The sequence below is a fragment of the Sciurus vulgaris genome (genome assembly GCF_902686455.1).
Source record: "Sciurus vulgaris genome assembly, chromosome: 4".
Lineage (NCBI taxonomy): Eukaryota > Metazoa > Chordata > Mammalia > Rodentia > Sciuridae > Sciurus > Sciurus vulgaris.
In genome coordinates, this window is record NC_136464.1 from 172,090,204 (window position 1) to 172,114,141 (window position 23,938).

General features: G+C 42.6%; 1 protein-coding gene across 6 annotated transcripts in view; it reads right to left on the reverse strand.

Annotated features, from left to right (window-relative positions):
- Positions 1-23,938, reverse strand: part of ABCC4 (ATP binding cassette subfamily C member 4 (PEL blood group)) — a 243,002-nt gene that overhangs the window by 167,401 nt on the left and 51,663 nt on the right. For 5 of the 6 annotated variants that reach the window (XR_013763518.1, XM_079138024.1, XM_079138026.1 and 2 more), the window contains exons 4-6: positions 19,751-19,975; positions 1,470-1,559; positions 250-413 (exon numbers count right to left, since the gene is read on the reverse strand). Coding sequence is in view for 5 of the 6 variants with exons in the window: in XM_079138024.1 (XP_078994150.1) it covers positions 250-413; positions 1,470-1,559; positions 19,751-19,975 (479 nt within the window). In the remaining variant the exon portion in view is untranslated. The remainder of the gene's footprint in view (positions 1-249; positions 414-1,469; positions 1,560-19,750; positions 19,976-23,938) is intronic. The other variant, XM_079138025.1, reaches the window with a different exon arrangement.

Sequence of the window (23,938 nt, forward strand, 5' to 3'; positions counted from 1 at the left end):
TTCTGCTTAGGGTTACTCTACTTATTGAGGCCACCGTGCATGACAAGGCAGCTGGGAGAAGTTAGGGCCTTCACCTTCTCCCTTTAACACTGGCCTTCAGCTAAGCCTGAAGAGTTTGTAACATATGCAAAGAGGAGAGGCATTTATTTTTAATCAGAGGCATTTCTTTTGTGTCTCAACAAAAGCATCAGGCAGATGTTGGCTGTTAACCCACACGCGACATTGTTTCCACACCAGTATGTCTCTTACCGCAGAGATGAAAACAGCTTCCCAATGCAGCTCTGCAGAGGCAGGAGAATAATCAGAACTGCCATCCCCGCAAGACATGATATTCCTATTTCCATCCAGAGAAGAGCAGTCACTGCGATAGCCTGCAGCGGCCCCGCCCACAGAAAGTGTAAAAAGACCGTCACCTTCAAAGGAAAAGACAGCGTGTTCTTAGGACTAGATTAAAAAAAAAATCTGGTAAAAACATAGCACAGAAACACAGAAATGACCACAGGGGACTTCAAACCTATGAGGTGGCAATTCAAGCGTCTCCTGGCGATGAAGTCAAATGGGGCCACAGCGGAGGCGTCAGGCCCTCACAGGAGCACTTGACTGGAGTATAAGGAAGACTTTGAACTAATCTAACTCTCAGGTGACCTCAGAACATCCCAGAACTCTCTCTGCCACAGAATTGGGTCCATCTCCCCTGGGCTTCCAGCACCTTGGGGGGCTGTACAGTGGGGCCCGCTAACTTTCTCCAGCTTATATATTATTATTATGTATGCTTACATGTATTAATGCATACATAACTCCTGGACAGGTTTCAAGCTTTTTTAGGCAGAAACTAAAATCTTCACCCCTGACAGTGAGCAGAGAAGGAGGAAACCCTAGTTTATGTCTGATGAATGAATAACTGCAAAAGAAGTGGCCCCAGTGCAACACAGACCTGACCAGCAGCTACAATGTCCTAGATTTTGTGTTACAACCATAAGGTAAGTGTAAAAAATAAGTGGTCCAATAGAAGAAAGTCAATTATTCTACTTAGGGACCACCCATTTGGCATTATGTAGCAAAGGATTCTTACAGACCACCCATTGTATAGACCACAGGGAAAAGATTCATCCCACCCTCCAGAAGTTTAGCCTCTAGAAGATAAGAAAGTCAATTTAGCTGGCTATCCCACTGTCACAGGCCAAGAGTTAAGAAGGGACAATCGAGGACTGGTAGGTAGTCAACCCAGTTGGGCAGGATGGCTGCACTCTGCATGCATATTACTGAAAGATGTTGCATGGAACATTCAAAAAGCAAAAACTGAATCTCTAGGATAAACACATATTACTACATATCTAAATTATACACAGGAGAAGTGAGATGTGTACTAAAAAGTGCCTCTGTCTTATGTCCTCAAAAGAATCCTGGCATTCCAACAGGTTAAACTAAAAGGTGGGGGCATGCATGGAAAAAGGAGCCCCTCAAGTTACCTGATCAAACTTGTTCACATCGTTGGACAGCAGGTTGACGATCTGGCCAGTGGTTGTCTTCCCCATGGCCATGTTACTAAGACGAAGTGCCTGAAAGAAAAGAGGAAAGGGGGAGAATCGTATTGCTAGGTGGTATTACCTCGTGCATAGAAAACAGCAAAACAGCACATTTTCCTGGGGACTTGTGTGTTGTAAAGGCCAAGGTAACTCGCGACAGCTGCTTTAAGAAGGGTACTGGCAGCTGTGGCCTCCAAGGACAGCAAGAGGAGGAGAAGGAAATAGGAAAAATCCCACCTCACTTTTTAATGAACGTGAACACACTCAGTGTAGAACAGGAGGTACGTTCACACTGAAGCACCTACCAAATAATTCTGAGCCAAGTGAGATAAGAGTAGAAAGACAGCCAAAGAAAAAAATTACAAGACTTGGATTATAAATGTGGACTCAATCAGTAACTCTCTGTATGATGTCATTTAAACACCTGGAGTCTGTTTCCGCATTCTGTGAATGGAAATGAGTCCTTGCCCTGCCTGGGTCACAGAATCACAACCGGAGAAATGACAAGTCATTACTGAGTATCTGCTAGGAGGAGGAGACCAGGGGTCCCCAAAAACAGGATGACTGGTGAGTCATGTCTTCTGATATCCAGAGACAGGACCAGACATGCACACAAACACCTGTAATTCTGTGTGAAGGTAATGGTCAGCACACTGACCCAATGAATTGGGAAGAAGGTCACCATCATCGAGGGATGCTGTGAGCAGGAGGGACCCTGGGGCGCCAAGGAGAAGAAACTACAGAGAAGGGAAGCTAGAGTCTTGAAAAGAATGTGGAAGAGAAGCTGGGGTTTATATAGCTCAGTTGGCAGAGTGCTTGCCTTGCAAGCATAAGGCCCTGGGTTCAATCCCCAGCACCACAAAAAAAAAGAAAGAAAAAAAAAAAAAAAAAAACAATGTGGAAGAGTGAGTGTGTGGTTTTTACGTTACAGTGAGAAACTCAATCTTAGGAGGATGAAACTACGGAAGCAACTGGTCAGGAGATTCCTGGAAAGGGGAAAATGGGGGCTGCCCCAGTAGCCCACGCCAGAGGAAATGACTGTCAACCAGCACTGTATGATTGGAAAGCAAGGGCCAGGAAGCTGAAAAGACTTGAAATACAAAAAGTGCCAAGCAAACACACGTGAATCAATTATAAAATATACAGAGAGCATGTGTGTGCGTGCGCACACCGACGTGTGTGTGTTACAGGAGAAACTTACTGTGCTTCAATTACTGAAAGCTATCTGAAAATGTTTTTGAAACCAACATTATACACAAACACACAATCAGTCCAGCAAACAGAAAATACATCACAGGTTTAAAGGAGTCGATATTTGACAGCTAATTGTAATAGTAAAAATAAGGCCAAATGGTTCACCGAACTTGATCCTGAGCTGATCACTTTTAAAAAATTTTCAAGGCAACTGTCCAACTTGAACTGTTGTTCACAGACGGCTGCTGACAATGAGGACTAAAGGGTAAGAGGGCATGGGTGACCATCTGTGCAAAAGACACAGCTACTGGTTTCTGGGGCTGCTTGCCACCAGGCACATCTGTGATGGAGGTGGACCAAAGGCCAGGCTCCACAAGCTCTGACACTCGGGTTGGGACAGAAGTTGAGGAAAGGTAACGATGGTTCTGCAGTCAATACTGAAATCCAGACTCTATCGAAAGAAAATCCATCGCACTTCTGACAGGATAAGAAAAAACGTCAAGTGAGAAGCAGATGACCAGCCTGTGCTTCCGGCCACCAGAGAGCAATGGGTCTGGTCAACAGGTCTGGTTGTGACTTCCATTGTAAAATGGCACACTTGGATACAGCAGAGGAAGCAGCTGCCTGTCCTCAGGCTCTGAACCAAAGGCACACAGAACTGTGAGCCCTGACAGAAGGAAATGTGGGAGGTGGCCCCAAAAGGTCTGGCTTTCTGCCTGGGGGCATTTTCTGCCCAGACAGAACTGTAGTTTCCCTAAGCCAAGGAAAAAGAGGTGGTTGTTCCAAGTTGCAGAAGCATCTGGAATTCATAGGCCAGAGCTACAGAAAGGAGGCCCCAGGAGTCTCTGTGGGGATTTACCAAAGATATTTTGCCAAGGGCTTGACTGTCCGTGGACAGGGCAAGGCCCATAAGCCCCAAGACCAAAGGACAATTCTGGAGGTCATACAGTGCTAGGAGGTGCCAGGTGCTGCCCAACTACAGAAAAAAGTTCCTCATGCGGATCTTCATAGGATGCCAGGGAGGCCACACATTGGAAATAAAGATCTCCCTCCAGAGTCAGGACCATCCTTGGAATTCAGAGAGGAAATGCATGCTCTGCATGAGATGCACAGACAGAACCAATTCCTATGGGATCAAACTCAAGATCCTTCAATTCACACTCTGTAATGTATCACTTATAACATTCGACACAGTAGAACAATTATTACACATGCAAAGAAACAGAAAAATGAGACCCAAAAACAACAGGGAGAAAGTAACAGAATTTTACCACTGCAGACCGTGTCTTATATTTAAAGTAATGTAAACACGGAGCTATGACAAGCTCTTAATCCCTGAGGCAACATTAAAAGTACAAAGAGAGATCTTGCTAAAAAGTCAATAAAGAAATCAGAATGGAATGCTAAAAGCTATTTAATTAACCCAAAAGATAAAATTGGAGAGGAAAAAAAAAAAAAAAAAAAAAGAAACCAAGGAAACATAAAAAATAAATAAATAGCAAGGACAAAGGTTTAAGTCTAACCAGTTCACAGTCACACTACAGGTAAATAGACAAATCATTCCATCTAAAAGCCAGACACTGATATGAATACACAACCAGTGAAACACCACATCATGTACAACCCATAAGAATGGGAAGTTTTACTTCAGGTCTGTATGGTATCAAAGTACATTCTCCTGTCAGGCATAAATGAAAAGAATAATTTAAAAAAAAAAAAATTTTTTTTTAAGAGTATATTAAAGAGGAAGAAAAGCCAGATACTATCAGACTAGATTAATGAAAAAGCAAAAAACCACTATATGCTATAGACAAGAGACACTGTTTAACAATAGATTAAAAGCACATGGATGGGAAAAGATACATCATACCAACAATAAGCACTAGAAACCTGGTGTGGCTACATTAATACCAGACAGTATGGCCTGCAGGCCAAGCAATATTGCCAGAGACTAAGAGGACATTTCATGTAGACAAAGGAGATAGCTAACCATTCTGACTGTGCCAGGTCCGAATTACTGAGTTTCAACATAAGAGACAAAAATACAGAGCCAAATGGGAAAATGGTACCACTCCACAATCATAGCTGGAGATTCCCACATCCCTCTCTCAGCAATTGATAAAAGTGGACCAAAACACTAGTAAGATACAGAAGACTTGAACAGCACTGTAACCAACTTACCATGAGATATATTATAGACCCCACACCCAACAACTGGTCAACAGATTTTTAAGTCCACATGAGAAGTTCCCCAAAACAGACCTCCTGCTAGAACGTAAAACAAATCTCAATACATTTCCAAACACAAAAAATTATGTAGAATATTCTCTGATAATAAAAATTTAAAAACCAGTATGATCTTTAAAAGCATAACTATTTGGAAATGAACACTTTTCTAAATAACCATGTGTCGAAGACATCTCCAGGGAAACCAGATTTGTTATAAAAGCAGGGAAATCAAAAATTTTTTAAAGAAATGATAATGAAAATATACTTTATTATAATTTGAGGGATACAACTATAAAAAGCCTTTAAGAGGAAACTTGGCTTTAAAAATTTTACATTGAAGGAGGTATAAAACTGATGGTCTCTAAGACCAGGACCAAAAAGATAAACAGACAGACAGAAAGTCTGTTCACACCTCAAGAACAGCATGTCAGGTAACCGACTACAGTTCTGTTGCTGGGCACAGGCTCTGCCACATACAGTTGTCACCGGAACCCTAAGGAACCATCTTCTGATAAGTCCCTATGACAAGCCAGATAACCAGACATGAAAACAACCTCACAAAGAATTATTTCTATTTCCTAAATGAGAAAATAAGTAAAAAGGAGTCCTGCCTGACAGAGGACACTCAATTTTGCCTTCATTCTTTCTCCCCCCCCCCCCCCCCTTTTGGCAGTCAAAGAGTCCAGGGCTTTATTTTGTTAACTATTTGCAGCTTCTATTCCCTTATTCCTCTTCTGCCCATGAAAAGGTACACTCTCCCTTTAAGACTAAAATGATCTATTTTTTTTTTTTTAAATGAAGTAAAGTTGCCACTGTTTCCCACTAATATAGAAACTTCAAGTTGGTGCTAATAAAGTGTACGTGTTGTAGTTCAGGACAGTTCATGTCCAAACAATGTAGAGAAAAAAATGCAAATCGATGCATGATCATTCTGATAATATTGTGGTTCAACACTTCCTTATATTGCATAAGAGGCACGATTTGGTTAAATTTGCTTTTCTTCTGAAAGCAAAATAGTTCTGCCATGATAACAATAAAAGGCAGACAAAACAAACTGGAATCAACGTCTGCATTATAAATGCCAGAATGAGGGTTAGTGTGCATTTTTAATAAGCCAAGAACACCTAAATATCAATAAGTACTAATAATCTACTAATTTAAAAAAAACAGACAAGGATTAGGGGGTAGCTCAGCAGAGGAGCACTTGCCCAGCATCACAAGGCCCTGGGTTCAATCCCCAGAACTATAAAGAAAGGGAGGAAGGGAAAGAGAAAGTACTGCAAGCACTTGACAAAAATGCAAATTGCTAATGAATATATGCAAATACCCAAACTAATACTCAATGCCAGGTAAATAAAGTAAGTAAGCAGTTTTTTTTTTTTTTCCTACCTATGAAACTGATAAAATCAGCAAAGATTTTTTTCAAAATGTTACATCCAGTCTGATGAAGGACATAGGGTCATCTCATACCACAGGGAGAATACATATAGTTAACAACTCTTTGGGAAGAAAACTAGTCTGTTAAAAGCCTTAAATTGTGTATAACCTGAGAAATTAGGGGTGTGTTCAGAGCTTTAGCTTTAATCCCGTTCACTGCACTGTTTCTGTTTATAATACAGAAACACTAGAAAACAGTCTAAATGTCTAGTTTTCCCTCATACTAGAATCCATGTGGGCGTGAAGAACAATACCATGAACTTGCTGTCAAAAGAGGGATTGAGATGGTTGGTTCCTGCTGTGGGCAGGCCAGATGATACACTGGGGGTTATCAGAGATCTTTGTCTTCTAAATCAAACATTAACTGTATTCAACTTTAAAAACATAAATTAAGTAGTGTCTCATTCTTTGGGGGGGGGGAACTGTTTCTTCTTTCTCAATTATTTTAATCAGTAAATATGAAACATAAAACCCAAGTGTATACACATAAATATGACCATCTAAGGAATGGGAGAAGGGATGAGTTTTCCAAACTGAAGAAATATACTCTCCCTCTAGAAATCCAATCTTCATTTTAATAGAAATCCTCTATTAAGTCCGGTTAAAAGAGGTTGCACACTGTGGCTCATCTACAGGACGTAGACTCCTCGTTACCAGCTCGCTCCAGCCAGGTGTCACTCGTCCAGCCGTGGTGTGGGTGCTCCTCCCAAAGTGCTCCACCAGCCAGGCTTTTGGGATTTGCATAGTTTGTCATTTTCCTCGTCCCTTGTTGTCATGCTATCTGCTGTTCCTTCAAATTCTTGTCAGAATCTCTCCCCATTTCTTGCTACTGTTTTTAGAAGGCTCAATAGTATTTCAAGTCAAGTCAGAATAGGTAGGCTCTGAACAGAATAGGAAAGCACCCAAGAATTTTTGGTTTGGGGGCTCACTTCCTGGTTGGTGGCCCTAACCCAGTTGAATTTGTCAGATAATGCAGTTTCCAGGTAAACTGGGCATTACTGCAACAGGCAACTACAAAGAGCAGGTTCAGCTCACTCGAAGCAGAAAATTGCCTGTATTTTTCCAATATGGTCAGCCAGAGCTGCCTGGTCATGCTGCCACACCTGTTTCTGACTGCACAATCTGAAGACAGTCATTGCTTTGAAAGCAGACCCAGGAACTGCCCAATATCCTCCATCCACAACCTTTGTCACGATACTGCTGTGGTTCTATAGAGGTAAACAAGATTTGAGGAAATGAAAAACAAAGACTGCACAAAATCAACAACCTGATACACTCTACCATCTGACAGCCCCGCTGGCCCCTGGGGTGTGTTTTGGTTTTGCCTGGTTTTCAAGGCTGGCACCAAGCAGGCAAACCTGTAGAGAAGTCCCCAGGAAGCTTTGAAGGATGTGACATTCTCCTCCTGGAGGCACCCCCAGTTTCACCCCGCTGCTACCTTTTTGCGTGACATTTACTATGACCTACCAGAGTGAAGAGGCTAGAAATCCACTCACAGGGCTGACCAGCCAGATCTGGCCCCAGATAAATAAGCCTCCACACCTGAGGGCCACGATGCAGACCCAGGAGCCACTCCATCTGCGGAGGGCCCTGTGATACCTGTTCTCAGGTCAGGTTGGAAATCAGGCACTGGCTGCTTCTGAAAATCTAGGAGAGATGAATTCAGCAGGAGGAGCTTCTCCACCTTCCCTCACCTCATCCCCTCAGAGGGCCAGAAAAAGGACGCCTCGCCTTCCAGGCTGCGTGAGGCCCTGGCACAGGCCTCTCCAACACCCTGGAATCCCAGAGGCTCTACAACCCTGGCAAGACGAGGGGCAAAGCAGAGCACGGCCAGGCCCCAACTGGCAACTGCAGCACAGGGAGCCAGCAGTTTGCTGGTAAAGGTGCTCGATTAAAAACGCTACTCCCCAGAGGGGACCTGATGTCACTGATACTTGGGAACCTTTGAGAAATACTAGTTACAGAACGAAAATAGGAATTGTGTGGAGTGAAGGGTGGTCAACATATATTGTCACAGCAACTACACTTTAATTCATAAGCTCCTCTAACACCCACGGAGAAAACAGATGGTGTGTTTTGATGGTAGCCTGTTCAGAAGGGTCCCGTGACTTCGGCAAGGCCTCTCAGGCCCAGACCGACCATTGCCAATTTCTGTGTTTCAAAGAGAAGCTCATCTGACTGGTGGGCCAAGCAAGAGAGGGAACAGAGAGATGAGCGAGACGAGATGGCCCTGCTGAGGGCAGCAGGGGGAAGCCCACGAGAAGGTGAGAAAGGATGAAGGGTACCGCCTAGAGAAGCAGCAGAGCGCAAGCTTCTCCCATCCTTCTAAAAACTGCTTGCGGGTTTTCTGGTTTCTGTTTCGAAAAGAAAAGTTCAAAACTACAAGCAACATCAACAAAAACAAAAAAAAGGTGTTGGGCTGGGGTTGTGGCTCAGTGGTAAGAGCGCTTGCCTAGCATGCGTGAGGCCCTGGGTTCCATCCTCAGCATCACATAAAAATAAAACAAAGGTACTGCGTCCACCTACAACTAAAAATATATTAAAAAAAAAAAAAAGGTGTTGATAATCTATCTTCTCAAAAATGGCATGTTTTAGTCACAAAAAAGCTCACATATAAAGCCAATGCCAACTTTTTCTTGAGGTGCTGGGGGGGCGATATCAGGGATTATACCACTGAGCTACAACCCAGTCCTTTTTATTTTTTGAGACACAGTCTCACTAAGTCGCCGAGAGTGGCCTCAAACCTGCAATCCCCCTACCTCAGAGTCCAGAGCTGCTGGGAGGACAGGTGCTGGCCACCACACCCAGCCAACTCTTGGGTAACAACTATCTTTACAACTGTTTTGTCTACAACAAAGTTCTTGTTTTTCTTATCATGTACCTTCTTTTAGGCCAAGGTAGTCAGAGGAAATAATACTCCCTCTGCAGACTCACCATGGTACATAATTTTACTAAGAATTAATTGAAATGAGAAAATGTAATTTTCCCTTTTTCCTAACATGTATTTATCAAAGCTCTGACCTTCAGCAGCTGGCTACTGGACATTCCTAAAGCAACAGCACATACCTGTAGTACCACAAAATGAGCACGGTCCCTAGTTCCAATTCCCAACATCATCTATGAAGTGTTAAGATAATAGAGAGATCTATGCAGCAGAAAGGAAAAACACTGACAGAAGCAAGGACACACTACAAAGCGATGACTCGTTCAGCACACACACTTTAAGAAGCAAACTTTATGAAAAGCAGCCATGTCTTCAATGTCGTTCACCAGCAGATACAAAGAACTTAAGAGGAAGCAGCAAAGCACCTAGGCGGGATCTAAGCCCCATACTTCCCTGCTCCCTTGTGTAGAAAGATAAGCGTATCAAAGAGCAGATGTGGGCCAACAGCTGTTACCTGGAGGACACAGCCCGCCAGGAAAATGACCCGTGAGTTCAGCTAATGGGATCCCTCGGGAGTAGGAAGGAGGAGAGGAGAACTTCAAAACAGCCAGGACCTGCAGAGGTGCTGGCTCAGAGCAGGGAGCAGGCAGGAACAGAACCTGAAATTCCTCCCGTCCCTCCACAACTCACTGAAGGCCGATCTCTACAGTTGGGCAGGGCGAACTATTTTTTTCTGTGGATATTGGGGAAAGGTATGACCTAAACCTATTTTAAAAAATTAAATTAACCTTGAGGACATCATGCTAAATGAGATAAATCGGTTACAAAAGGACAAAAACTGATTCCACTTAAATGAGGTATCAAGAAGAGTCAAATTTGTGGAGACAGAAAATGGAACGGTGGCTGCCAGAGGCTGAGGAAGCAGGGAGTTAGTGTTTAATGGGTACAGAGATTCAGTTTTCCAAAAGGGAAGAGTTCTGGAGATGGATGCAAATGTAATCAATGCCAATAAATTATACTAGAAAATGATGTAAAATGGTAAATTGTATGCTATATATATTTTGCCCCAATTTTTAAATTTTTTTCAGTTTTTAAACTGAAAAAATTTTCAAAACCAAACCAACTACTTTTGAAGAAGTGAAAGGAAACAATCATCAACCACAAATTTTGAACCTGGAATAATATCTTAAAAGAATTAAGAAAGACAAAAAAGACAGACCAACAAAGAAATGTTAAAGTGAAATTAATTAATTTTTTTTTTTTTTTTTTTTTGGTGCTGGGGATTGAACCCAGGGCCTGTGCTTGCAAGGCAAGCACTCTACCGACTGAGCTATCTCCCCAGCCCCTAATTAAATTTTTTTAAAAACAGCCAGGCCAAGTGACACACACCTATAATCCCAGCAGCTCGGGGTCACGAGTTCAAAGCCTGCCTCAGTAACTTAAGGAGAGACTTAGCAACTCAGCAAGACCATGTCTCTAAATAAAATATAAAAAGAGGTGGGGGGTGTGACTCCATGATTAAGCATCCCTGAGTTCAATACCCTGTACAAAAAATAAATTAATTAATTAAAAAAATAAAGGATAGGCCATGACTTCAGCATGCATCTCAGGAGAAGGAAAACAAGATTCTTGTTACCTTTTCACTTCCTGAGGGGGCCACAGCCACCATGACCCTCTCTCCAATCCGCTGTCCCTGACCATCCTCCACAACAACACACCCCAAACTTTCCCTGAGGCACAAATTAAAACACAGATATCTATAGAAATTCTGAAGGAGCAGATCTGGGATGGGCCCAGGATCTGGGCTTTTACTAAGCACACAAGGAATTCAAGACAGAATGGGAGGCTCTCTCCTGGCATATGGACTCATTCTTTATCTGCTCAGCAAGGAAGTCCAGAGAGCTTGCCCTACAGTTAATGCGACCACACCCTGCACAGTATACACAGCTTCTGGCTCTGAGGCTCAGACACAGCCAGGCTATTAAACTAATGGCTAAGTAACTGATGCTGGAGCAGCCCACACCTCCCACGCTGCCATAAATCACCACAGAAGGGGACAAAATTATGAGGCAGATGTTTTCAGGCACCAGGTTAACAGGCAGCACAAGATTGATCCCTAGAGAAGGGACACTCAAGAGGTGAACTGCCCCACTCCCCTGGCTCTCAGCCAAGAGAGGAGGTAGGGCGGCATTTCTATTTCCATTTTCCAGGTAGGGCGGCAGCCCTGCTGAGCTGAGGGGGCAGAGGTCAGATATGGGTCAGCTGCAGCAGCAGGCTGTTGGTAGGGTATTGACAGTGAAAGGTGTCAGAGAGAAGAGTCCCCGAAGTGGCAGGGGCGGGTGTGTGCGTTGCAACACATCCTTAGGTAAGGGGTGGGCTACAAAGGACCCACCCAGGCCTCAAGAGAAATCTGGGACTATGAAGGAACAAAGTGAACAGAGAGGCTGAAGGTCCAGCAGAGCTGGGAAACTAGAATTCATACATGTGACATGCGTCCAAGAAAGAAAAGCCAGAAGAATAAGCCAGACAAGAAAATTTCAAAAGATAGAATGATCAAATATTTCCCTCATTTTATGATCATCAAATTAAAGATCTGTAAATCTCAACAAACCTCAAGAAATAAAAAAAAACAAAATGAATCACACCTAGGATCATTATCAACCTCCTGGAAAATAGTTCAAAAAAAAAAAAAAAAAAAAAAACAGAAAACATTATCCAGAGAAAATAGAAACATTGCATACAGGAAAACAGAGTCACAAATTATAACTGACATCAGAAACAAGGAAGCCAGGGACATGGGACACATCTTCCATGTGTGAGGTGGGGGCCCAGAATTCAATACCCAGCATACCTAGCCTTCAAAGAACACGGGAAATGCAAAGGATGTCTTTCAGGCTGAAAAGAAATTATTTCAAATGGAAACCTGGAGCTACAGAAATGCATGAAAAGCACCAACAACTGTAATTCAATGGGTAAATGAAAAACTATGATTTTGTTCTTCACAAAAAACAAATATGAGAGCAAAGAAGCTCAAAAAGACACATGATTTTACACAGAAATTCTACTCCAAGGTATCAACCTAAAAGACCTAAAAGAAATAAAAACCTATGTCTACAGAAAGACATGTACTTGACTGTGCCCAATAGGTTTACTTCTAATGGCCAAATCCCAGAACCAGGCCAGAAGAGCACTAACACGTGAATGAATACATAAGGGTGTTTCACAGTCAGCAATTAAAAATAAATAGATAAATAATACTGACAGCATGACAGAATCTCAAAATAATCAAAAGAAATTGGACATGGCGGCACACACCTGTAATCCCAGCAGCTCAGGAAGCTGAAGCAGGAGGATTTTGAGTTCAAAGTCAGCCCCAGCAACTTAGCACAAGGCACTAAGCAACTCAGCAAGATCCTGTCTCTAAATAAAGTATTAAAGAGGCTGGGGGTGTGGCTCAGTGGTTAAGTGTCCCTGGGTCCAATCCTCAGTACCAAAAATAATAATAATAATAATCTCAAAAGCACTTTGCTTTCATTTGTGAGTTTTTAGAAGTTAATCTATGATGACAGCAATCTGATCAATGGTCATCTGGAGCTGCAGTAGGAGAGAAGACTGGAAAGGCAGAAGGGAACATTCTGAACTGTCGAAAAGATCAGATCTTGATGGCACAGCAGTGTCTATGTACTGCACGGGCATGTGTCAAGACTGAAAATGTGCACACTTAATGTATCATTATGGCTTGGCGTGAGGTGTGCCCCAAAGCTCCTGTTAACGCAGGAATGTTCGGAGGTGAAGTGATTGGATGATGAGAGCTGAAACCTAATCAGTCCACCCTGGTTGGAATGGACTGACTGGGTGGTGACTGCAGGCAGGTGGGGCGGGACTGGAGGAGGTGGGTCCCTGGGGTATGCCCTGGAAGGGTGCATCTTCCCTGTGGCCGTGTTCCCTCTCCCCTTCCTCTGCTTCCTGGCTGCCATCATGGAGCAGAGCTCCTCCGGCATGTCCTTCCATCATGATTTCTGCCTCACCTCAGGCCCGAGCAATGGAGTCAGCCCACCATGGACTGGAAGCCAAAATAAACGTTTCCTCCTCTAAGTTATCCTTGTCAGGTATTAGGTCACAGCAGCAAAAAGCTAACATACTACCCTCTTGAGTTGACTCAAAAATAGTGAAGAGAACAGAATTTCAAGTTATATGAAAATAAACAACTCAATATTAAACAATACTTCATATATCCCAAACTTGTTTAGGTTTACTAATTGGTATTTTTTTTTTTTTGGATTTAAATTATATTTGGGTTTTTTGGGATTTAAATTATATTTATTTATTTTGAGAGGATTTAAATTATATTTCTTTTATTTTTTGGACTTAAATTATATTTTTTAGATTTAAATTACTTTTGTCGAATTTAAATTATATTTTTTTTGGATTTACATTATTTTTTTGGATTTAAATTATTTTTTATTTAAATTATATTTACTTTTTGGACTTAAATTATATTTTGGGGGTAGTTAATTTAATAAATATTTATTTCTGCATATTACTAGATCACTTCACCTGTATTAGATGAAACATGGCAATATTTTCTTACCATGCCCCACAACTCTTATCTGTTGTCTACAGCCATACATGAGAACAAAGCTTCACCAAATGAACAAAATGGTAAATATGAACAAATGAATAACTGGTCCATAAGAAACTCAGACTGCTCCCAGATCTGACTTCTCCTTCCAATCCCAAGGTCATTAAGGCCATGTGGACTCCTTACCCTTCATAAGAAAGCAAGGCACCTATAGATGCTCTTCCTAAATCACAACCCCATCATCACTTATTCCTTACTCAAAAGATTCCAGTGGCTGCCTCTGTGGACTAAGTAACCCCAAGTGCTATAAGCTCAAGATCAGGGTCCACCACCACCTAAGCCCAGTGAGCCCTTCTAGACTGACCTCCTATGCTCTCCTACATCCTTATACCACATGGTGCTACCACCTTCCCTGAGCACCCTCTCCTCTTTTCTATCACCCCCACTCAGGGCTTGTTCTGCCTAAGATGCCTCCCCTGCCCTCACCCACCCATCTCCACCCATCACAGGCTCCTTCCCTAATCCGTTCAGTAACCTGCCTATATACCACTCAGCACCCTTGCTGCCATTCTGTCTAGTTATGGGTATTGGCAGGAGCTGAACCCTGACTGACTGCCAATAACGAGACAACAGGAAGGCTGCAACACACTCTAAACACCGGATAGACTCACTGAGTCCTTAACATGAACATGTGATTTGAGCGCTATTATCTTCATTATACAAATGAGAACAAGGAGGCTCAGAGCAGTTTGCCTGAGGCCAACAGGAAGAGGAAAACTGGGCTGCAAGTAAAAATAGTCCAAGGACAGAACCTCAACTCCAAGCTTACAGTGCCCCCACCTCCAAGTAATATGCTTCTTCTGCACCTCATGCTTTAGAGAAATTATCTTACTCAGGGCTCACAACAAACCCATGAAGCAAGAATCTTTATCCCCATTTTAAAGATCAGGAAACCAAGCCTCTGAAAAATGAATGCACTTCTCTAAGATTTTACAGCAGATGGCAAAACCAGGACTTTCTGAAACTCAGGTCTGACTTCTCAGAGTCCACAACTTCTAATCTCAGCCCTAGGCAACTTGCCAGTGCCTTCCACAAAGTGCCCAGCACCTGACTCAACACCTGGGCCCTCCTCCAGATGAGATTCAGCCCAGACTCTAAGACCCTGGGGGCTGAGGAACAACTACCATCACTGAGCTTTACCTTGCAGTTCAACAGTGTTAGTTGTTCACCACAGAGAAGCGCGAAACCTGTAACCCCATGCTACGCACATGCTACCCTCATGACCTGGAAGGTCTTGGTTGTAAGACTTATGATAAAGTTAAGCTGGGCTTATATGTGAGGGCTATTAGGATCACCTGGGAGTTTTTAAAACTCACCACCAATTAAACTGCAGTGTCTGAGCTTAAAAGCCAGACATCAGTGAAGCTTTAAAGATTTCCTTGAGTAAGTTCAATATGCAGCAAAGTTTGGGAGCCACCGAGTCCTTACAGTCTGCACTGCACCCCCAAGGAACAGAAAAAGTGATCTTAGGAACTTTATGGTGCAACTGAGACAACTCTGCAGCAGTAGACACTTCCCTCTGAAAAAGCTCAACAAAACAGCCACTTGCTTTGTTAGTTCCAACTCCTAACCATGGAAAATTAAAATAGCTTCTCTTAGCTCTTCCCTAGCAAACTAGATTGACAAACTGCCCTTTGATGGGATTATCTTTTCGCAAAACCCCAGGTCTATCAGAAGCAAAACAGAAAAAAACTCTTTAGAAGAAAAATAAATTATAAATACTGTAGGAAACACTACTAGACTATTCTAATTTTGTTAAAATGCTAGAAAACACCATGAGAAGACAAAGTCCAAAGAAGATACTCTTATTTTCATAAGTACCAGAGTTCCACTTTGATACTACTCTCATGATCTTCCTAGACATTTTCAGAAAGAAAAATCTAACCATAGACTAATGGGCAAAAATTGCTGGTTTTGGAAGCCCAAATCAGTTGAAGATCTGCAATTTCTTACTGTCCAGCCTAAATATAAAGCAGAATGGAATCTATGCTGAACTAAAATTAGCTTTAAATAAAAATAAAACTAAGCCTCTCTGAGAACTATGAACATGATAACATATGGCCCAGACACTGCTAGAACCTTCTAGCAACTGCCTTTCCACAATCACAGAGTAAATCCAATGTTTATGTTCACAAAATACTGGGCATGTTATTAGCAGAGATCCACAGTGATAAAGGGAAGCTAGAATGTTTGCAGGGAGTCAGCTCACCTTGGAAGTCAAAACAGAGAACGACAAATTCTCTCCCACCAACTTTCCTGTGGAGTAACTCTAAAGAAAGTGAAGACTAGCAGTTTTATTCAGAACAAGAAGTGGAGCCAAACTGACTCCACTTGGCAAGACGTCTGTACTGTTTAAGGACAGCAGAACCAGTGCCAGCAGGCTCGGTAACTACTTTGGCTTTACCTGGCATTCAGAACAAGCCAACCCATCATCAAAATCCACTCCTCAGAAGCCAGTCCAACACACAAACCAGTGTGGTTCTCTACACTGGACACAAAGTCAGGCAATTCACAGCTGATTAAGCAAGAGGCCTTGCGGGGGGTGTCTCTGCACCCCATAAGTTTTATACCATGAAGGAGGATGACAAGACCATCTGAGCGCTGAAGCCCTCACACTGCCTATCCCAGGAGTACAGACCTCTAGCATTTGGCCTCAGTTCTACCCTGGCCTAAGCCAAGGGCGGGGCTGACAGAGAACCCTCAGCTGTCTTTCCTTGAACACAGTCACCTCTTCACCCTGTCTGGCCCCCTCCTGTGCTCAAGCCACGGAAGTAACTCTTTGAGGCCTGAGGATGGACATGTCCCCTCTTCTGTATCCCAGCAAAGAAATAAAGATGGGAAGCAGGCCACCGGTCCCAGTGTAAAAGTCACAGAAACCTTGCTGGAAATCTGACTAGTGACTGATAGAGATCTTCTAAAATGAGTGTCTTCTGCTGCCATGAGAAGTCTGTGTTCTTACCACCATTCCGTGAGAACAGAGCCTGTGTCACATGGTCCTTTATTTGGCAAAAATTCTGAGACTCAATCTGAGGAACCTCAACAGACCTCATGGGCTGTTTTAATGAACCACCCTGGAGCCACTGATCCAAAGAAAAGAAAACTTCTCCTCATTGAGTCCTCAAGTTAAACAGAAAAATCAAGGATCAAGTGAGAACATAAAATGTGCAGCTGGTGAGGAAAACAATACAGCAGTTCCTCCAAAAATTAAAAATAGGCCAATCATATGATCCAGCAATCCCACTTCTGGATCTAGATCCAAAAGAAATGAATTCAGGAACTTAAAGAGAAACCTACATGTACACCCATGTCCACACAGCATATCACAACAGCCCAAAGATGGAAACAACCCAAACGTCCATCACCAGACGAAGGGATGAACACAACGGGGCACGTCTGCATTGTGTTCACTGTAATTCCACCTTAAAAGGAATTAAACTGTGACATATGCTACAATATGGATAAACCTGGAAGACCTCATGCTACCTGAAGTACACCAGACCCAAAGAGCGAGTACTCTGTTCACGGGAACCTTCTACAGCAGTCCAATTCATAGGCAGAGAGAAGAAAGGGGACAGCTGGGGGCGCGGAGGACGTGAAGTTACTGGGTTCGGTTTCAGTTTGGGAAGATGAAAACGTTCTGGAGGAGGATGGTGGAGATGGCTGCACCACATGAGACTGTGATCGAGGTCACTGACCTGGATGTACACCTGAGAAATTAAAATGGTAAATCTGATGTCATGCATAGTTTACCATAATAAAAAAGGGACCAAATGCCCAAAGTAACTGTACCAAAGCTGTGGAAAAGTAAGTAAATGGCAAGTCATTTTTTATATGATACATCCCACAAGATCATTCAATACAACAAACTGCCCCAGCAGTGACCTCGGTGGTCATTCCCTCTGCAACATCCAACCCAATCTCTCCCAGGACCAGGGATTAGAGGGTGGGGCCTGAGCTTAAGCTGCAAGCAAGTGCAGAAGGGCCTGTCCCAGGGGCTCTGAAGCATCCCCCACCCCTCCCACCAGGACCCAGTCCTCCTGTACTGCAGGTCTTGTTTCCTTACCTCAGCATGTTTCCAGATGCAAGGCAGGCAAGAGGCAGCCCTTCTTTCTCAGGTTTCTAGAATTACAGGTTAAGTATATGGTTTAACCCAAGTAATTCTTGACTTGGTAAAGAGGCTATTCTTCTAGGATAATCTAGCTAGCAAATGAATACCTTTGGGAGCTGCTTACTTTCAGGATGGGATTTCCCAAAGGCTACTTCCAAAGCCTTAGTGGAAAGAGGAAGAAAAACAGGTGAACAATAACTCACCTGTGCAAGAGCTGTGTTTGACTAAACTGGTACCTCACACCTGACTCCACTGTAGGTGCCCATTAAATTCCCCATGTATTTACTGAAACGAAGCATGAGCTAGAAAGATGAAACTTGAGCCCATTGATAGAGAGACCTTCTGAATGGCAGAAGGGAGTGCAACAGACTGACAATAACAATGACAGTGATGACCACACAGAAAACAAAGAAGCCGAGCTCAGTGCTGAGCACCTGTAATCCCAGCAGCTTCAGAGGCTGAGGCAGGAGGATCCCAAGTTCAAGTTGCCAGCTTCAGCAACTTAGCAAGGCCCTAAGCAATTTAGCAAGGACCTGTCTCAAAAAAAATAAATAAAATAAAAAGGGCTAGGGATGTGGCTCAGTGGTTATGCACCCCTGTGTTCAATCCCCAGCACCAAAAAAAAAAAAAAAAGACAATGAAGACCACTCGATTAGAGCCTCTGCACACTGTTCCCATTTCCACGGCACCAACAGGAATACTGGGTGTATTTGTTGATCCCAACACCAGGCATAAAATGCCAAGCCGCCAGCCTCACACAACTCCAAGACTAAGAAGACTACGCAGGGCAGATGTGAAGTCACTGTACATTCCACTGAGAAAAAGATTCACAATACACAGACGTTGTACAGAGGAGGTACAAGAAGCAATACTTTAAATTACTGTTTTCATCTTTAAATGAGGATTTAAAAAATGAAAATAGAAGCAGCAAATAGGCCAGGGCGAAGAGATTCCCAGGATGAGTTTATAAAGGTCTTTAGCTCTTGGCACCTGCATCTTAGTGGTGACTCCTTTGTAAAGACACCTGAAATCCTACCCACTTCATAACAGCTATGACTGTGGGATCTTAGGCTACTTCTCAACACATGAAGGGCCGCACACATCAAATAAGGTCTTACTAAAACTGCAGTAAATGGAAAACAAACAATCTGAATGGCCAGCAACAGGAAACACTATAAAAGTTCTCTTCGAAATGACTGAAAGATTCTTAAGACTGAAAGTGTTATCCCAAACAGTCAACCATTTCCTTAAATACCATAAAGACAACCAAAATGAGCTTTCACTCTTTAAAGACAAACTGTATTTGGCCTAGATTTCATTTATATTTCTTTAGTTGACAAAATTACATTGAATGTCATCAAATGGTTCATTTAAAAAATATAATTCCCTCTCTCAAAGCATTCTTTTCTCCTGGATTTAAGGTCAGAGATCCAATTTTCCTGAAGTTCACTTTAAAGACAAATTTGAAATCAATAAAAATTTTAATGAACAAAAAAATTTCTATTAATACAACTATGAGATTTAGCTAGGAAAACATCAAGTTATTCATTTGATATTTACTTTTTACCCAGATTCCATTATAAGTTCAATATTCTGCATCAGCAGCTGTGACCTCATAGCAACAGAAAACTTTCATTTTATCTTAAACAATCCTATTTACATGATTTTTAATTTTCATAAAACCTTCCCAAAAGGTTCCTGATGCTTCTTCGACGCTGAGTGTCACTTACCTTCCGATAAATCATGTGGCACATGGCTATTCTCAACCTCATCCCAGCGCACTGGACGTGATAAAAATACAAGTGGTGCAAAATGGCCAGAATGAGCGTGCAGACAGTGAGCACCGTGGCGTAGCCGTAAGCTGCGTGCAAAGCCACAGAATCGGTGGGATCATAATTTTCAAAGTAATTAATAACTTTCCCCAAAAATATGGGCTGAATTACTTTGGTGCCTTCCTACAAGAAGGAATAAAAAAATAAAAAAATAAAAGTCTTTGTTAGAAATACAAACCACACCAATTTTTCTCCACATAAGGTTTACTTTTATTAGCATGTTAAAAAAGCATTTTGATAAAGCACAACGTTCATCAGTAACCTAAAAGAAACACAGAACAGTTTTCTTCTTTAACAGCAGCTGACAATTCCACATGAAGTCAAAATTACAAGTCCAAAGACAATCAAGCTTGGTACACTGTGCTTGGTATACTGTGGATGCTCATAAATATTACAACCAGTGATTTAAAGCACATTTGGCAAACTATCAAAAAAGGTCTTGGCTTAGGATGAAAAGGGGGAAAGGTGGCCAAAGAGGAAAAGGGAAAGGGCTCTGCCTGCCTGCTCCCGCTGAACCCCCAGCACCCAGCCCGCAGAGAAGTCAAGCAGCTCATTCCCAGGCACACATGCATGCCATCTCCTGCTTGCCGAGTTGCATCAACTCACATATTGGCACAAAATCCAGAGGGGAAAAGAGAAGCTTCCCATCTTGCCCAACCCAAATGCTGCATGTCAGTCAATCCAAGAGAAAAGGGTCTAACTTTTCTTGGGAGTATAGAAAGGAGCCAGGCTTGTCGGGTTCCCCAGCTCTCGGACCCTGGGGGGTGCAGCTTCCACATGGCTCTACCCACCGGAAGCTGGGATGTGCCCAGAGGTACTGCACTCTCCACTCAGGCAGAAGGAGCCAAAAGTTAAACCCAGCACAAGTCAAGGTAAAGGACACAGGCATCGGCAGGTCTCTACCAGCTTTATCTTGGAGGTGCCAGTTTTAAAGAAATATTATCACATACTCTCCAAGGCAAAATTAAAATCCTACCCCAGTGACTCCTGGACCTCCTGAATAAGACAGAGTGAAAACAATTTTCTAAGAGCAGAGAAACGGCAAAGCCGTGTTGAGGCCTGATGCACAACAGGCGAAGGAGTTTTCCTTGACGTGCTCACTACGCCTCTCGCGGGCACATGGCCACTGCATCCCACACCCCACAATCTACTTCCCCCCACCAACGCCCTGTAAGGGACCCCCATCAAAGAAAATCAAACACACACTGCAAATCCAAGTCACCTAAAGTAAACACACAGGCCCTCCATATCATTTCCTTCTGACTTCTCAAAAGACAAAATGCCACAAGTTTGGAAATCTTCCAAAGACTTGGAAACAAGCTCTTCCTTTCATGCAACCCAACCTTATTAACAAATATGGCAAACAACCACCAGGTCTGCTTTTCACAGCTGTTTTCTGTCTAGCTGAAGTAAAGAACCCACGCACAAGAGGGAGGGAGAGTAAAAACAAAAAAGAAACAACAACACTAACTGGCATTTTCTTCCCAACCAACCCGTGCCAGGTCATGCCATTTACAGAAGAGATCTCTGACCCTCAAATGGGTCATGACATTAAATCCCACACTCCCGTCCTGCTGTGCACACACACTGACTTCACCAACCCCACTGTCTTCCATGAGTCATGGAAGTTTCTGTCTACTATACACAAGTAAAGAAAAGCAAGTTGAAGAATGAGGAGTGAGAGGATAAGATATGCAGAAGGCAGAGGCCTGCGGGCTACATTGCCAGCATGCCCATCTTTCATTTCAAGAGGCACTGACAGCTTGTGGAAGGAAGAGCCCAGACACGGTGGGGCACATGGACTACCAGAGTTTAGAGATGAAACGCCACAGGTTCACACAGAGAGGCGAGGAGGCTGAGCTATACAAACACCGGCAGACCCCGCGCAGGAGCAGTCAAGGGCAGGCTGGGCCAGCAGCTTGTACACCTGGGCCATCCACCAGGAGGCCCAGCAGAAACTTCTGCCATCCCAAATTTGCCTGAAACCTCTCGGGCAATCCAGGACTCACTGCTAAACAGTCCTGACATGGGTGTGATTCAAATAGAAAGTAAAAGCAATGTCCCCCAGCAGAGAAAATAATGAATAAAGCAGAAGAGGCTACAAAAGGAAGGTAGGTCACTATTACCTAACTGTCTAAATTTTCCTGCTGAGGGAGAGAATGTAACTATCAAGTCGAGCAAACAGGTTCATTAATGAATGATTCTTATTTATCTGCCCATGCCTGCCCTCTCTCCCTTGACCTGTCCATCCCTGAACCTAACCCTCAACTGCTAAGAAATAAAACAACTGGGAAAATACTCTTTCTCAAATTTGCAATGTACCAAATTGAAACTTCCTGGTTATCAGGAAAAAAAAAAAAATCAAAATTCACAAAAATCCTTCATCTTGGACAAGAATCTGTGCCCTACAGAAGAATCTCCCCACAACCCAACAAAGAATATTGTCTTTATTTCTTCTCAAGAATTCTCAAAGGTGAAACCACATGAGACTTTAAGAATTCAATGCAATCCCTCAATGTCCCATAGCTCAAGGTTCTGCAGACTCTCCAAATACATGAAGGTAGACATTTCTCAAAGGAGTATCTAGAATTCAGTCTCCTTAAAACACTGTCATTTGGGTCACATCCATGGCTTTGTAGAGTAACTTATCACAATCTTAACAGGACAGCATCCCCAGTGGGTTAAGGGGCCTACCCTCTGCTCCCCTCAGACTTGCGACAATCCTTATCCAATTCCACCACCCTGATCCATGAGAAGGAAAGAAAACATGGGAAACAGAAACAAGTTATCAAAGAAAATCATACTTCAGTGAAAACAGAGGAAAAGAATGAGCTTATGGGGAAAATGAATAGGCAGTTAACTTAGACACGAGGGAATGGGTAAGAGGCAGAGTGGAAAAAGATTCAGAATGGAGGAGGAATACAGTGAACCTGGGGAACTTACAACCACCAAGATCCCAAAGAAGCTGAAGTCCTCTTTAAATCAGGGTCTTCAGGCCTGATTACAAGTGAGAATCACCAGGGGTTTTTAAGATGGGCAGAACCCACTAAAGCCCAGAACCCACTCAGGCCCAGATTTAGATTCCATTGATGGGGCAGGACCTGAGTTCCTCCTGCCTAGAAGGTTCTGAGTACAGAAACCAACCTCAGGTAAGCACTGCTATCCTCCTGTCCCACCCCTGCCCACGTATGTGTCTGAGGGGTCCTGATACCTGCTGCACAGAACTTAAAAACCACAGAGGGTTTTAATTGGGGCTGCTGCCACACATCATGCATTCCCCCCAAAATCCACAGGAACCCAGAGTCCTAAGGTTTCACTTTGAAACAAAGACCCTTCATTTTCACAGTAGGGAAAATTCAACGTTCAAAAAAGACTGTATTTACAAAATGAAATGAATCATAATTTGCTTTAAAAAGTTAGCTCTAAAAGGACAAAGGTAATAGAGTGGAACCAAGAACAAGGACAATAGCCTCTTTTAAAATAACCTCTTTGGTGTATTTGCGTTTAGAACCAAGAAAATATACAGAATTATAAAATAAAATAAACTTTCAAAAGGCAATTTCTAAAACTTTAGAGTAAAATGAAGCAAATGTGTACCTATCCAGTTGTCTAACCATACAGGGGGAAAAAAAAAAAAACACTATTTATAGTGATTTTAAACAAAATAATTTGAAAATATTCCTTACAGGATATATCTACCCTAAGTACAATACAAACTACCAAAAAAAATTGCTTTCAGAAATCCTATTATGGGTGATAGTATTGATACTGTAAAATAAAACAAAAGAATATTATATTGATATTGAGAACTGCATTAGGCATAGGAGAAAAGAGAACAGATGAGAAAAAAAAGAGAAATAGATGAAGAATAAAGAGATCACGTAAAAATACCAGTGTCCTGAATGATTTAGAAATACCCACATAAATCCATGATATGTCTTTAAGTATTTTTTAAAAATATATTGTCTTTAAATACATTTTTTTTTCTATAAAAGCCAAGCAACACCCAACCCAGCAGCAATGAGCACCAGCAGTGCTCAGACAAGTCTCCAAATACCACTTCCACTAAAAGAGGTCATGACAATT